At 37.0% G+C, this 17,695-nt stretch overlaps 1 protein-coding gene across 1 annotated transcript; it reads right to left on the bottom strand.

Moving 5' to 3' along the window:
* Positions 1-697: 697 nt before the first annotated feature.
* phb2a (prohibitin 2a) lies at positions 698-15,623 on the bottom strand. The gene is made up of 10 exons (XM_077198993.1): positions 15,527-15,623; positions 14,605-14,734; positions 14,333-14,417; positions 12,547-12,626; positions 12,192-12,376; positions 10,618-10,747; positions 7,490-7,593; positions 6,853-6,930; positions 3,647-3,723; positions 698-1,164 (listed from the first exon to the last, which is right to left on the bottom strand). The coding sequence occupies exons 1-10, from the start codon at positions 15,545-15,547 to the stop codon at positions 1,146-1,148; spliced, it is 909 nt and encodes a 302-aa protein (XP_077055108.1). The 5' UTR covers positions 15,548-15,623; the 3' UTR covers positions 698-1,145.
* Between the last annotated feature and the right edge of the window lie 2,072 nt (positions 15,624-17,695).

The raw sequence follows: 17,695 nt of genomic DNA, 5'->3' as shown, positions 1-17,695 counted from the left end.
GTTGTCTCAAGGACACGCCCACAATAGGACAAATATCATGAATATTCATGTATACTCCACACCAACTGGAACAGTTTTTCACAGGAACTGAATATTACACAATACCGACAGTGTTCTTAAAGGCTGAATAATTCCAAATGAATTTCCTGTTATTTTGACAGGAAAATACAATAAAGAATATCATTTACATGTAGCGCGTCAATTTAATGCAGTGTGTAAGACTCTCTCGCTCTAGCTCTCTCTCTCTCTCTCTCTTTGCGTGTGCGAGAGAAGCACAGAGTGCGTTCAGCGAAGCGAGCGCCTTAACATTACAGTTTACGGTGCATCAAATACACTGCGCATAGAAAGAGTGCGCTTTACAGATCGCTTGACGGAGAGTGAAAATCTCAAGTTCCAGGACGAGTGAAGGCGAGTAAATATATCTGTGCTAAACTTGTACATTTATTAGCCAAATGATAGACATTACTATATTCGCATATAGCATGAAAATTTTCGTGCATTTAGAGAGTTGAATTTTTTATATACATACACATATATACATACATTATATATATATATATATATATATTCTGCACTATTTTTGGAACACATACCAAATACTAATAAATTCTGAAAATTCTAATTAATATATAATGGATATTTGTAATAATCAATAAAAGTCAATTTTTCCAAAAGAAATAAATATCCCCACAAATAGTCCTGAAAACACATAATTTAATCAAAATAGCTGCAAGTCCTTTTGTATCAGTCAACACTTTTTAAGTGGAATCCAACAGCAGAAAATATAGATGTTAAACAGGTATAATAACAATAATGAATGGGATAAATTATGTGTGACCATTAATTGTTTGCAATGCATATTTTTTGTAATCACCATTAGTATTTAAAGCCACCTGATTCCAAAATTCCAATTCTTGAGCTGAATATAATCCAAAAGTCCTGCTGTATGACAAACAACGGTGTATAAATGGATATGTACGTGTGAATCTGTAAGGTCACCAGACCCTTGTGTAATCTGAGCCCGAGCAGAACTGTACCGTGAGAGAGGCTCTGCTCAGTCACGTTTAGGATGAGAACAGAAATATAGTGGCTCGGCAAACACTGCTTACATATGGAATGCATATGTTCTTCATGGATGATGCTCCTCATTTCCCTAGTGACAGCCTGCCAGAGAAGACAAATGCACAGATTAACCGCTGAGGGAACCATGCTGACATATGGGCATTCATATAAACAGAAAATAATACTTAGTAACAGGGCTGAGGGCAAAACTTGAAAATGTGTTCTGTCCACTGAGTAATTGTTTAATAATGTTTAAGAGGGAAAAAAAACTATGTGAGACTAGCATTAAGGCCCATTCGCACCAAGAACGATAACTATTAACCATAACTATAGCTTTAGACTAGTGGTCGACCGCTATTGTTTTTTTTTCGATGGTCGATATGTATAAACTATATATTTATGTGAATTAATAATGCATAAATTAGAAAAATAATTTTGAAATTAATTAAATTTCAATTACAAATAATGAAATTGTTTGAAAAAATAGGCTATGAATAAAAAGTAAATAAACACTGTAACCAACAGGCACTCAAGGCTAATCTGGTAAATTTGTGCGCACTGAGGATCATATCAAATTAAGACATGGTAAAACAAATTTTAATTACAGCACAGTGGAAATTACATGAATATGAAATAGTAGGAAATTAAATGTAGCGCAGCATAGTTTAAAATCAAGGTTTCAAAGTTTGTCGATCGAGCGTCTCCATCTGATTCACACGAATATCTGACAGAAAATAAGAATATGTCAGAATATCTGACAGCTGGATTAGACTAAATCTGCAAGTAGTGTTGTCACGATACTAGAATTTCTAACTTCGATACGATACCTTGAAAAATATCGATATTCGATACCATTTACGATACCACAGAGAAAAAAACTGCCACAATATTAAGGGGGTCTTTTTTTATTTAAAGCTAAATATAACAAGTCTAGAACATGACAATGAGGTATATTTTACATGAAAAAAATGTCCTGAGTTCTATCTGTTAATATTATTTCATTGGACAAGAGCTAACATGAGCCGTTGTTTTTTTATTACCTACTGTTATCAAAGATTAAAATATACTGTTACAAATGCATTGTTCATCGGTCATAAATGCTGGTTAATACATTAACGTAAATCAAAGATTAAAATATACTGTAACAAATGCATTGTTCATCGGTCATAAATGCTGGTTAATATATTAACGTAAATCAAAGATTAAAATATACTGTAACAAATGCATTGTTCATCGGTCATAAATGCTGGTTAATATATTAACGTAAATCAAAGATTAAAATATACTGTAACAAATGCATTGTTCATCGGTCAAAAATGCTGGTTAATATATTAACGTAAATCAAAGATTAAAATATACTGTAACAAATGCATTGTTCATCGGTCATAAATGCTGGTTAATAGCCTACATTAACGTAATTTGATGAACAGATTTAAATGCAAACGTGCGTGCATCACACGCGGAAACAATGCTCAATGGATTGGCATGAAGTCAAGTCACCTTTATTTATATATTGCTTTTAACAATACAGATTGTGTCAAAGCACTTAACAGTATCAAATTGGAGTGTGAAGCGCGTCTCCGCGCTATTCTCCGACATGCCCGCTCGCGGTGTGTAGCGCGTGCCCTGTCCACACTATTCTCCGACATGCCCGCTCGCGGTGTGTAGCGCGTGCCCTGTCCACACTATTCTCCGACATGCCCGCTCGCGGTGTGTTTTTTTACACGTGTCAGCGCTATTCTCCGGCATGCCCGCTCGCGGTGTACTTTATCAATCAACCAAAGCCGGTCGCGGCGCCGCACTCGCCATCTTCCCATTCACTTTGCTATTTAACCAGAGCGAATGAGACGAGTGCGTCACGTGTCGTGTTTGTCAACGCGCCTTTGGCGAGAAGTGAAAGTGACCCCTCGGCTAGTATCGGTGTATCGATACTTCGGGAAATTAGTATTGGTACCGTTCCGATATTTCAGTATCGATATTTATCGAAATATCGATATTTTTGACAACACTATCTGCAAGGTTTGTAAAATGAAAAGTTTCAGATATTCAAAGATTTGTTTAAATTATATTAATGCGTATTTGCTAAGGTAAATGAGAAAGTATAATAGTGTTTACCTTTCTGTTACCAATAATATAATAACAATTTTTTATGCGCTATAATATTACGCTACAATACTTTTTCATAATACAGTTTACTTCCTTTGTTTAACAGTTCAGTCTAGTAACGGATTAGACAAAACTGTTAAACAGAGAATGAAGACAGAGAATGGGAGCGCCGTTTGCTCGGGCCGCTTACAAACAGAAAAACTTATCGGCCGATGCCGATTTTTAAAATCTAAAAATGCCAAATATAGGCCGAATATAAGATCCTTGGCGATATCCAACCACTACTTTAGACTCTGTTAGGACAAGATTTCCTGCACTGCTCTCAGATCACAGAATACAACATTTCATGAGGGGATTTCCCTTTCACTACAACTGGGAATGTTTCAATTAGTTTTGAAGATCATGCTTGATTGAGGAAAGGAGACAAATTGTTTGTTGTTTTAGTATGTTCAGTATGTGAGGAGCACTAGGATCTTACTTGTCAAAGTAGTCGTCCTGGAGGTTCAAAACAAGGCTGTCTGCACTCAGGTACACCTTGTTCTGAGAAGTTGCCACCTGGTGCAAAAATATAAGATTATGGGCTTATATACAAATACATACATACATATATTTTTTTTTAGACGCATACATTCACACACATGCATACATAGTCATGTGAAATAGGAAGTACACCCTCTTTGAATTCCATGGTTTTACATATCAGGACATACTAAAAAAAGTAATGAACATCAACACGACATTACACCGTGTTATAAAGCCGAAATGGAGAAGCCATGTGTGACAAAACAAGTACACCATATGATTCAGTAGTGTCGCGTTTAGCATATAACTTTGAAGTTATCGTTTTCTGTATGACTTTATCAGTCTCTCACATCACTGTAGAGGAATTTTGGCCCACTATTCTTTACAAGGTAGCTTCAGGTCATTGAGGTTTGCGAGCATCTGTTTATGCACAGATCTACTCTTAAGGTCCTGCCACAGCATGCCAATCGGCTTGAGTCCTGGACTTTGATTGGGCAATGGCTACAGCTATTCTGTTGTAGATTTGCTGGTGTGCTTGGGATCATTGCACTGTTGCATGACCCAATTTCTGCAAAGCTTTAGCTGTCGCACAGATGGCCTCACATTGACTCTAGAATACTTTGCTATGAAGAGAAGTTCATGGTCGGCTGCAAAACAAGCCAAAAATCCATCAACCCTCCATCAGTGTGATGGTGTGAGGTGTTTGTGCTGATATGCTGTGTTTGGTTTGCACCAAATGTGACGCAGTGCATTGACCAAACATCTCCACTTTGGTCTCATCCGTCCAAACGACACTGTTCCAGAAGTCTTGTTTTTTTTTTGTTCAGATGCAACTTTTCAAACCTAAGCCGTGCTCCTCTCATCGTGAACTAACATTTTACATGTTACCTGAGGCCTGTGGAGACTGAGCTCTTGGGAATTTTGCAGTTTCTCTGACCAGTGCACAGCCTGACGTTGGGGAGAATTTGCTGGGACGTCCACTCTTGGGAAGATTGGCAACAGTTTTAAATGTTTTCCAAATCTTACTCACTGTAGAATGACCGTTTGGAAATGGCCTTATAACCCTTCCCAGATTGATGGCAACAACAACTGCCCTCTTAACTCATATGGAAACAGTAAGGGTCTATTTGGTTTTTCACCCATTTTGGCCTGGTTTTTGTTAAATAAATGACACAGTGTAATATGTCATGAGTTGATGTTCATCTGAGGTTGTATTTACCAAATGTTAATGTCCTGATACGTAAAACCATTGAATTCAAAGAGGGTGTACCCATGGGTAAGGGTGTAGCAATGCAAAGTGATAGAACAATTTATGAATCATAACCTGCCAAACTGGCTAATGCGTTGATATGCTATCGTGGTACCAGCCACGATTTTCACCAGCATTCATCGAGTTGGCGGGTGTTAATTGACATTTTTATGGCTTTATTAGATGGTACAGTGTCGAGATCAGACAGGAAAGCACGGGTGGAGAGAGAGGAACGGGATTGACAAAGGACCTCGAGCCATGAATCAAACTCAGGTAGTGCAATGGTGCAATGGCTCCGACGCCTTTTTTTATTATTATTGCATACTAACATAGTATGTAGTACGTATACTGTGCAGAGCACAAATGAAATACCCAATCACCTACTAGGTTGGTTCAACTTGACCTTCCATTACTAGTGAGATCAAATTAACGCAAAGTATTTAAAACACAGCTGTGATTTTTAATCGTTACATGACTGGACTTCCAAAAGTGAAGACATTTTGAAAAAAAAATTTCAAGATAAAAAATATCCTAGTTTTCTTGCGTGGCTCATGTAAACTGTGGAACTGCCGGTAAAGTACTAAGTTTTTAGCATGTACGCTACCGTCCAAAAGTTTGGGTCGGTACTAGGGGTGGGCGATATCGCCTCAAAATTATATCACGATATTTCAAGAATATTTGCGATAATAAGATTTATGACGATATAGAAAAAAAAAATCGAGACCATTTTTTATTACATTTATCTCACCTAAATGTTTGCTCAGTCATTGCGTTTTTACAATTGGACAATTTTGTTGTTAAGAGTTTACACAACACAAAGCTTGATTTCAATCTTTGAATTAAATTGAAAAAAGTAGCAAAAATAAAATAATAAAGATATAAATAAAGAGAAAAGTTTTTTGGTAGGTCTAACACTAGCATTGAGAAATACTACAGAAACTGAATAAGGTAATCAAATGTAAAATAACACTGATAGTCTTTTAGTCCTGAATCCTGACTAAATTAATAGGCTATTAATTCTGATTTCTTACAATTAAAGCTATCTTTTGTTGTTTTGACTACAACATTAACGACAGACACATGGTTGGTGTCACTTTTAGAGCTAGTGCACGGATCCTGTTTTCATTATACTGACTGTCACATGCGTTTTATGCTTATTTATTTAAGACACAATGTACATTTCCTGCATTATAAAATCGCCTTATACTAAATCGTCATCGAAGGCTGACATGCTGCTCTAATTCTCAGACAGCTGTTGTTGTTGTGCGCGCTAGGGAACGTAAATGCGCCATACACCATCGCGTCGCTATATCATTGATATCGCGATATGACACTTTTTTTATCATGTACAAATTTATACCGGTGTTATCGTGGACGGTATGATATGGCACACCCCTAGTCGGTAAGTTTTTTTTTTATGTTTCCGAAAGTCCCATCCTATAGGCTTCATTTATTTTTTCAAAAATACATTAAAACAGAAATATTGCAAAATATTACAATTTAAAATAAGGTTTTTCTGTTTGAATATAATTTAAAATGTAATTTATTCCTTTGATGCAAAGTTGAATTGTCACCAGCTATTACTCCAGTTGTCAGTGTCACATGATTCTTCAGAATCATTCTAATATGCTGATTTGACAGTCAAGAAAGATTTCTGATTATTAATGTTGAAAACATTTGTGCTGCTTAATTTTTTTTATCAGGATTCATTTGAGATAGTAATCTGTTATATTTTGCTACATCTTTACTGTCAATTTTGATCAATTCAATGCGTCCTTGCTAAATAAAAGTATTAATTTTGATTTATTTTGTTATTTCACACTAGCCACAAACCTTTGAATGGTAGCGTATTAAAATCTGCTAATGTGAGTGAAATTCAACCAATGATTTCTTTTGTTTGGAGAGTGTCTTACCGTTTTGGCGATACTTTGGGCTGCTCTGATACGTCTAAGTTTTAGGTATCCAGGGTTCTTCAAAACAGCTTGACCCAACTAGAGTGAACAAACACACAATAAAAACAAAAGCAAATTACTCTGTACCCTTGGTTTAGCCTTTGTCTGGCCGTCAGCGACAGCCATTGACCTGCAGCCCGTTTTAGAAACAGAATTGCATCATATCAGCAGAAAAGCGTGCAAAAGCAAAGTCATTTCTGAAGACACCAAGACTGCAAACACTGGAACATAAACAAATCGAAAGAATGACTGAGAAATGTCCATAATGCACAAACAAAAGAGAACAAATGCTTTCAAAACTGTTTTATTAAGGATAGCTTGTTGAGAATGAGGGGGCAACAGTTCAAAATAGCCTAGATGAATGACTGTGGATTTATTAATTAAATCGGATAATTAGTCATTTACCACTCAAAGATCTAGAACATAATAATAACAGGGAATAATAATCATATGAAATGAGGTGCTTGTGGATGCAAATAGTGCATCTGGGACATTTGATGGTAACCAAGGAAACCCCTTATAAAAATCCTGACATTGTCAGGAGACATTGTTTCAATGATGGTTAATATGTGGGAGAGAGAAAGCTGCAGTAGTTTACCAGTTTAGCAGCTTCAGCTTCACCCTCAGCCTGGATTATCTTCTGTCTCTGGTCCTGTTTGGCCTTCTCTACGTAGAACTGAGCCCTCTGGGCCTCCTGCTGGGCTACACCGCAACAAGAGACAAAGCTTATTTATTAGAAAAATGGCTCGCACATAAATATTCTCCTTTTCAGGCCAACCTACGTATACCTGGGTTCATTTTGAAGTGATAAAAATAAACATTTTAGTTCTTACAGACATGGTTTATGCATGTTGTGTATTGTTGTTTGGTCAATAGGGAATCCTGATGAAACAACTAGACCAGAGTGCCCTCTAGTGGAGAGCATTAAGAGAAGCACACGTTCTTTCAAAGATGCACCACTATGGGCTGCAACTCAGATTTTCACAGGAATATATGTTTACAAATATTTTAACAGAAAACAGCTATTTTAAATGATATTGGTGTACTTTAAATATTTCACAATATTTTTTTTTTATTAAATAAATGCATACTTGGTGAGCATAAGTTCTTAACATAAACAAAAAATCCTACACCAAACCTTTGAATGGTAGTGCATACTGCATTACTACCTTATACATAATTAAGACCATTTCTTCATGTTTCACAGAACATTCATTTAAAAAAATAAAATAATTCGAGACCTTATTGCAGCACAGGTGTCAAATTCAAGACCCTATGGCCTGCCATGTGTCACTTAGTGCTTTCCTTGTGAACATTAATTCTATGATGCGTATGATCACACCGGTGCCTTTGGAACGTTCAGTGCGTCACGTGATCTAGGATGCATCCGAGCAAGAGACGGACTCAATCAGCGCTTGTGTTCAGTGGTATTTATAGTTTGAAGAAAATTATTTACAGTTATATGCTGGTTGATTTAGCCAACGCCTGCCTAGTGTATGTATATATATGTACACACACACACGCCGTGTATATACACTGTATATATTAGTGATGTCGATCGATTCAGATATGAATGAATTAATCTGAAATTTTTCTGTAATTAATCACGATTAATCGCACCTAACATTAAAATGTTTTAACATATTTTTATATTGTAATACTTTCACATTAAATCTGCAAAATAATGTAAAACGACAAAGACAGTACATTTTCCATATTTGTTTAATGGCATCTTTTTAACTGCCTTGCTAAAATACACAAAAAAAGTTGTCCATTGTTTTTGACCAATGTAACGCAGTGAGTGAATTACTTTGATTAACAGTAATGACACAGACAGCATCGGGTTTATTAGGCTGCTGTCACTTTAAACGGTTATTTAACACAAAAATGAAAATTCTGTCAGTATTTAATAGGGCTGTGAACCTACACTGGTCTCACGGTTTGGTTACGATTATCATGTCATTGATTCAGTTCAATTCGGTATCACAATGCATTTCGATGCACCGCATCCTCAATTTTCAAATTTACTTTAAAAGTGATCCGTGCGCGTGCGTGTGTGTTCGTCTGTTCGGGAAGTCGCAGTCACAGAAACAGTGACATTCCAGTTTGAATTTCAAAGGCCTGTTTATGCCATTAAGAAAATAACATTTTATCAAATCAATTTTGTTTTAAAGAAATGTTTATTTAAAAGCAGCGCTCATTCATCAGTGTATATGTCACCATTAGAGGCACGCGCATCAACCGTCGAGAGTTCACTGTTGAAGATGACGATCATTTATAATCACCCGTAACAACACAGAATAATTGTAATTTCACCATCGGCTGGCAGCGAATACTTAAATCAGAGAACAATATTGAGGCGGGTGGATTATTTGTTTTGGCTGCGGATTCGGGTGACGTTGAAGCTCATTCTCTTACTCTAAAGCAGTCCGGCTCTGCCAGGCGTAACAGCTCGGGGTGAACACGGCTAACATTGTTTATCAAGTTAATATAGCTATTACCTCCTGCCTATTCTATTTGTGCGTGACATGAGCGCACACAGCACGTGTCTTCTCCAGGTCGTGCTTACCAGTTTGTCTCCACATCTTTAAAAGCGTAAGCTTCTGTTGTTGTACGTCACACGCATCACACAAATGACCAGCATCGGCCAATAGTGAGGCTACGTGTGACGTAGCTCTACGCAATCACACTAAGTTAACTGACTAGAAGCTCACAGAGAAGGAAATGAATAGTTGAAATAAAGTCGTTATTTTTGTTTGTTTTTGCGCACAAAAAGTATTCTCGTCGCTTGATAAACTTAAGATTGAGCCACTGTAGTCACTTGGACTATTTTAACGATGTCTTTAATGACTTTTCGGGGCTGGCAAGTTTCAATCCCTGAAGAAGCCTATGAATGAGTGATCCAGCTCTCAGATTTTCATCAAAAATATCTTAATTTGTGTTCCGAAGATGAACGAATGTCTTACGATGTTGGAACAACATGAGGGTGAGTAAATACTGACAGAATTTTCATTTTTGGGTGAACTATCCCTTTAAGACCAGATGCGGACCTGACACATATCCAATTTCCTCACAACTCTTTATGTTCATTTAACACTAACTAATTTAAGACACTGCTTACGAGGATACTTGACAAATTGGGAATTTTGACAATGTGTTTTTGTCCGTTCAAGGACGTGGCCATGCTGCCTGAAGCGGCATTCTGTGCGCGCATCAAGTGTTTGTTCACAGAGTCGCTTCATAGACAGCCTACCAGTACAGACCTGAGTTCTTTTTTTGTGTCTTATCGGTTTTAATGGTTTAATAGCACTTGAATTAATGAAGTGTCACTTTATAGTATGATCATATACGGTAATGCAGTCAGAGGATGACAGAAAAAAAATGCATGCTGTTATTCGCGTTAAATATTAGTATAATCAGAAAAAAACCCCGCACACATTAACGTTAAATTTGACTGCACATTTTATGATATACATATATAGGGCTATGTCACATATAACATAAAATGTGGCCCATATTATTGAGTACTTTTATTTGTTGGAACCAAGACACAGGAATGTGACATTTAGAGGCTTGTCTCATATATCCAATGTAAACAAATCATATTATTATGTGACTAGGTACAATATAATATTTGTTTTTTTAGCTTAGGAATGCTTAGTTTAGGGTGCTCAATTCACTGAATTCTGTTACGGATTAGAAAAGATGTATTTTGGTACTACTAACCAACTTGTTTGGCCTCCACAGCAGCGGTGTACTCTTTGCTGAAGCTGAGCTCTGTGATGGCCACGTCATCCAGGATGATGTTAAAATCTTTAGCTCTCTCGATTAGATCTCTCCTTATGAGTAGTGACACCTGACCACCAAAATAAAATGACACAAATAAAGGCTAAGCTGATTTTCTCAGTAACTGATCACCTTATTTAAACCAGCAACAGGCATACAGACACGATGAGGTCCAAAAGTGAAACTGCTTATATTTTTAAGTTGTTCTATATAATACAAAGTATGAATGTCTTAGTATTTGCTATGTCCTTCTTTTGCTTTATTGACCGCAGCATTTGAGCTGACATGAACTCATGTTACCCAACATGATTTGGTCATGTAAAAAAGAGCACCTTGTGCTTTATTGGAATCCCAGATTTTCAACCTTTGGACCCCACTGTACAAAAAATATCTGTAATAAAATCTGGTCACAAGTTAATATGAATTATGTAATTGTGTGTCTGAGCTGTCGTCCCGAAGCATCAGGTGAGAGTGTGTGAAATAACAGCCCGTCGTCTTAAATAGCTCTTTAACTAGACAAAGCCTGAGCTTCTCAGACTTCGCAGAGAGTTAATCATTTCTGTCTCACACCAGGCTTAGACTCGAGAAGCTGCTGGCGGTGTTAAAGTCAAAGGGTAGGGGAAGGGGAATTTAGGGGTTGGGACTGAATCTTATAACAAGATCAAATAGAACCCGCATTAAGATAAATACTAGATGATATTGATACTATTCATTTGAGAATGTGGTGTCAGGCATCAGGTTATCTCTTCTATGACCATGTATATGTATATGATATATTATATATATATTAACCTGTATATGACTTCCATTCAAAACAAAAGGAGACATTCTGAAGAATGTTCACACGGCTCTTTTGCATGAAAGCGAATAGGGACTGAGGTTGCCAAGCTAAAAAAAAAAAAGCCCTATTTTTGCACTATAACCCTTTTTCAGAATTTCTGGAATTCACGGTTATTTACTCAAAATTGTGCCTTCTTTCACAGGTCTCAAACATTAATGCTTGTGCATATTCAAACTTGGTTCAAGTCAATGACACCAAATGGCATAGCTTCTCATTTCTGCAAAACATCTCCTTCAGTGGTTGAGTAGAAAAAAAAGAAAAGTCATTCAGGTTTGAAACAACATGACAGAATATTTTGTTATCAGGTTATCTATTACTTCAATACAGTAATAGTACTTCAATCTTATTCTTTAATGCAAACCAAAAAATAAAAATCTCCAAGCATTGCTGTTTTTTAAGTAATTAAAGTCACAGCTTCACTATGAGTAAAGAGACACTGAGCAAACCCAATATTCACTTGCACAATCTCTCTCTCTCTTCACTAATTCATTGTCATAAATGCTATATTACCGAAATGCTTTATCTCTGTCTGATTTAAATCGAGCAGAAAACTAGATCTAACTAAATAACTTGACTTCGTCATCTGCTTGCTTTTGTCACTTGCATTTTTCTTCTCTGGCACTGGTTCACCTTAAGGCTCGGTGTGTCTCAGACTTCAGTCTTCATACTGTACCTGGGCTCTCTGTGTGATCAGTTGGGAGGCGTTAAACTTGGCCACCACGCTCTTGAGCACCTCGTTGACGATGGAAGGAAGCACGCGCTCGTCATAGTCTTTCCCCAACTGCTGATACAAGACTGGCAAGCTTGAGGCAATGGGCCGAGAAAGCACACGAAGACCTATGTTCACCATCTGAAGATCTGTGATGGACAGAGAAGGTCACACTCTTAATGTGCTGGCCACTGACAAGGGCAATGGTGAGAGACAGGGTGTGTTGCCCTAACAGCAGGTAACATATTTTAAGGTTTTACCATGCACATTTTGAACATTTATTGCATTTATGACAATAAAACATCTGCTTCAAAGTCACCTTTGCTTCCAGTGAGAGATGAAATCTTCCTTGGCCTGGCTCGAATATCATAGATGATGGGGTACTGGAACCACGGTATCCTAGATGTAAGAAAAACTCTTAAATGAATAGTTTACTGTAAAATTAAACTTTTGGCATCATTTGCTTTCCCTCGTGTTGTTCTCACCAGTATCATGTTCTTTCTTTTGTGAAGCATGAAGTAAAATGTTAGGCAGAGTGCCCAAGTTCCTTTCTTCTACAACTAAAATAGATATTTATTTTTTAAAAAGATTTATTCTGCTAAGCCCCCAAAAAAGCACATTTAAAGTGTTTGAGATTTGTGAGATGAGTGGAAGATAAGTTAACATTAAATTAAAATTAATTATTTTATTCAGAATGCGTTAAATTGATCAAAAGTGACAGTAAAGACAGTGGCGGGTAACGCTGTCAAATCACTAGCCAATTTGGCGTGTTACTATGTTTACTCACTTTGCTGGGGAAGTTTGTGTAAACCAAATCTGTGCGGATTTAGCGCAAATACTCGTGTGTCATCATGATCTATTAAATACAGCGTATTGCGCAGAATCTGCTCATATCTGGCTTACTTGAACACGCACGTCACTATGCAACAAATCACATTTTGTGATGAGGATGAATGAGGAAGGGAGGAGATGGCTGGATTACAAGATTTTGTTTGAATAAGAAATTAATCTATGAAATCCAAATTATATATATATATATATATGACATCAAGCTGTGATGTAGTAAATCTGGTTAATTTCTGGTTAATTTTTTGCTAGTAGAAGTTCTGAATGGCCGGTAACTTAATTTAATAGCCAAATTGGCCAGTGGGTGAAAAAGTACATTTCAAACCCCGAGTACAGGTAGTACTGGGTATATTCGGTGCCCGCTGATAGACGCTGCTTTTTAATTGCTCGTGTTCGTGTTTATTTGAGCGCCAAAGTGTTTTTATTAACAGCGTGTTTTTAAGCGTTGAGCATTGTAGCCAATCACAATCATATCTGTTGAGCGTGTAAACACAATGGCCTATCAAGCGTTGAGCATTGTAGCCAATCACAATCATATCTGTTGAGCGTGTAAACACAATGGCCTATCAGAGGTGCTAGTCAGTAAGTTAAAATTAGTCAGAATCCGCTTTACGCTAAAAACGCAAAACGTTTTTTTTTGTTCACTACGAGCCATGCTGAATCCTTTCATGATAACCAACATAGGTAAACGCGCTGTAAATAAGACATTCATTGTACAATTAAGACAGCTTTTTTTTATAACGGGAGTTTCAATGATTATAAAAGAAACACTTCTCTTGTGTTCTGTTTATTACCCATACACAATCTAAATACAAGTTTAGTTGTTCATGCAGCTATGTACATTGTTTCTGGATTGGCAACCGTATTTAATTGCGCGATTAAATTAGAAACTGACAGTTGACAATGGAAATCAACAGCCGGAACAAAATGCGAAATTTTTTTTTAAAGTACTCAATTACATCGTTTTTGCCGTAATTGGTACAGAGAACAGCACAATTTTACTGCTATTGGTACCAACTACTGAAATTTTGTACTGTACTGTGACAATCCTATACACAAGTTCCTTTCACCAGCACCCTACATGCCTGTAGATCTGTGCCCAAGTCCATCTATGTAAGCGGGCCAGGCATGGTTCAGCATACAAGTCAAACGAACTAGACTTCGGGGGTCAGTAGGTGGTTCAGATGGTCTGGTGTGGGGACACTTATTATTATAATGAAAGCTCATGGCTTGAATGTTGTCCGTCGTGTGTAATGTACCTGATGTGCAATCCTTCTGCAAGCACAGTGTCCATCTGCATCCCTCCAATTCTGTTGAAGATAATGGCTCTCTGGCCACCCTCAACTACACACACACAAAGCAAAACACAATTAGTTATTAAACTCCCAATAAAGCATGCACGAGTTTAGAAAATGTGAGAGAGTAAATAATGATTTATTATTATTTATTATTTTTGGGAGAACTTTCATTCATTATTTAATTTGCCCATCCTAAACATGTTATCCTTCTTTATTTTTCAGTGTGTGTTTACCTGTGTATGTGGCTTCTTTGACCCCATAGGCAAGGGCTCCGGCTCCGATGAGCAGCTTCACGCCCAGCCCAAGCCCTCGAGGGCCGGACCCCATCCTGCCAGCAATCTGCCTCAGCTGCTGCAAAAAGTTCTGAAACAAACAGACACATAAAGTCAGACTTTTTTAAATACACATCCAAATGGTTATTTATATTATATGAATGATGTTGTCTTATATCTAGGGTGCATGATAGCCTATATCATATTTAACATGCTTGAACCTTCGACAACTAATGCATAGGCATCATAATTTGAAGAAACTTGAAGCGGCAATGATATAAAGGTGGGAACTGTGTAGATTTATAGATCAAATACTTTAAAGCCATATAACTGATCTCAAGCCAGTTTGATTCAAACTCAGTTTAGAAAGACTTTTATAGTAGCCTACAAAAAGATAAGAAATTTTATCAAATCTTATAAGGACTGTTATTAATGTTAAAATGTTATTAGTGGTTTTTGTGCAAGATACCAGTAGCCTGCTGAGGAGTGAGAATGATACGAGTAAGTTAACGTTAACGTTAATGCAATTCATGTTACCAAATTGACCTTGTCTAGGACAAATGAGGGGACCAACTTTAAAATACTGTTATAAATTCACCATATAACTGAGACAAAATGTGATTTTAGAATGAGCTACATCATAATAATTATATTTCAATGAAGGTCACACATAAAGTTACACAAGGTGCGTCAGAGGCATAACTGAACTCTGCAAAGCTAGCACACTACTAGCATTGCTATCTTTAAAGACATAAATAAACCTAGACAATTAAGTGCAAACTACTAGAAGCCAGTTATTTAAAATGCAGTTATTACCTGCCAACAAAATGTTCATGTACATTTCCAATACTTTCTTTATATTTTTAAATATGATGTAACTTACTCCGGGATCTTTATTCGCCATGCTGCTGCTGTCCTGTTCTCGACTGTACGTCACCTGTGACCGTCCAACCACGTGATGGAGCACTTCCTGGTTTACCCCGTAGCACCATGGGTAATGTATTCTAATCTACTGGTGGAACTGTAGTGCAGTGAAATGAATGATCGTGAACAAAGCGAAGATCTTTAACAAAGCTTTCTTTAGAGACCCCTGGAGAACATTTTGCTCTCGTAGTTGGATTAAACTTTAATTTGATACTACTTTTTTTGGGTCTGTATGTGAGAACACATGAGAATAGCTTACTTAAACGTGTCGGGAGGTGGCAGTAGAGAACTCTTGTTTACGTAGAGTAATGCTCAGCTATATTTTCTACACGCATTTCATTTTCTGTCTATTGATTCGCAGGTAAAATCTCATGAAAACAACTCTAAAGCTAAATATATTTATTAGATTCACATTATTGGGTAGCACTCTATTTTAAGGTGAAGTTATAACAGGTTACAACATGTAGTGAATTTAAGCATACAAGTAAGTAACCCAAAATTACACCCTACTGTAATTCTATCGTAAGTACATGTAGTTCATTAATATTACTCAGTACTTATTTGAGTAAGCACAATTTAAATACGTCACCTTAAAATAAAGTGTAACCCATTTCTCTACTCCAAATGTTTTAATTGAATGTAAATTTATTCAAATAAGCAAAAGGCTTATTACTACCATGGATGTTCTTTTTATTTGAGCCTATTTAATCAACATAAATTCAGTCCTGCCATATATACACTATACTTGATCGAGAATGATAAATAATAACCTTGGTCCTAAAAAATACCTTAACTTTTTTTTTGTAATGTATTATTTCTTTAATATATATAAAAATAAAATGTTACAGACATCAGTGTGTAAGCCCTTACATATTCCAGACATTTCTATCTCTCATTTCGTGTACTGGGCAACCTGGCCTCAAAACTGCAGAGAGATCGACGACACATCTATACATTACACATTCTCATGCTAATGCCGTCATGGCTGAATAAACTATTTAATTGCTTGAAAATGCTGGAACATTTATGCGAAGAAGACCTTTTTTCTCAACCTGCAACTTTTACGAAAACCAATTTCATCAAACATGCAATGAGTCAGAAATAAATATAATATATTAAGATGCAAAGCTGCCTGTCTCTGCTTACATCTTTCACCCAACGTTTTTTCGGTGTCTCCTAATCATTGATGCTAAGACAATTACTGTCATTTTACTCAAGACTTTTTCATTTCAAAATCTTTTACCCAAGTCAGTCAGACTAATAGGATTTCCACAGCTTGTGTGGCACACCGTGTGTTTGTTTCAATGTGTCAGAGATACCTGACATGATTGACTTTCCTGCTCCAAATCCTGTTCTGAATCTGTCATTTTTTATCCCTTCTTGTCACAAAGGCAGATGGTGGATGTATGAATTTGACAAGGTGACAATAACACTCTGAACACCCATGTGATGCTCACTGTGCTGACATTGTGTGACCTTTGACTAGTCTGACATCAGCCCATCTGGCATCTCCTGGGCTGAGGCATTCATTCATTGGCATTTACTTCAATGCATCCATGTCCTGGCCTGTTCACTAGTGTCTAAGCGACCTCAGGTCAAGTGGGTCTAATAAAAAGTAGAGCCAAGATCAGCCGGCACTTTAAAGTCCCCCTGTAGTCTATAATTGTATCCCTTAAAACTCATCTTTGATTACCAAAATTTAAAATTAAAATGTTTTTTACTTGAAAAACATTTCTTCATATTTTAAAATAGCCTGAATGTAACTCTACAGCCTTGCCTCATTTAGTACGTGGTTCTATGAATATGCAAATTAGCCCTGCCTCCACTCACTCAGACCAGGGGTGCTTCTCAATATCCCTCCTCGTCTCCTCGCTCCTCTGTCCTCCATCCTATGACCCGGAAACCGATCGAGCTCAGCCATCTTGAAGGACATCTCAATTCTCTAATTGCACCGCGAGGAGTTGAGGAGTGAGGAGGCTTCCTGAGGAGTTATGAGCGAGGATACACAGGTGTATCCTATGCGGAAGTGTTTTATTGACTAAACGTGACACACAAATCAATTCTCCTCCCCCTTCACATCGATCACAATTGTTTTAATTTATACTTAACTTTACCTTTGCAGTTTATA

This window comes from Siphateles boraxobius, unplaced genomic scaffold, assembly GCF_051911475.1.
Source record: "Siphateles boraxobius isolate OS27281-9 unplaced genomic scaffold, OSU_SipBor_1 1, whole genome shotgun sequence".
NCBI classification, from domain to species: Eukaryota; Metazoa; Chordata; class Actinopteri; order Cypriniformes; family Leuciscidae; genus Siphateles; species Siphateles boraxobius.
The sequence above is the reverse complement of the archived record's forward strand: the minus strand, read 5'-3'. Positions and strand labels throughout refer to the sequence as shown.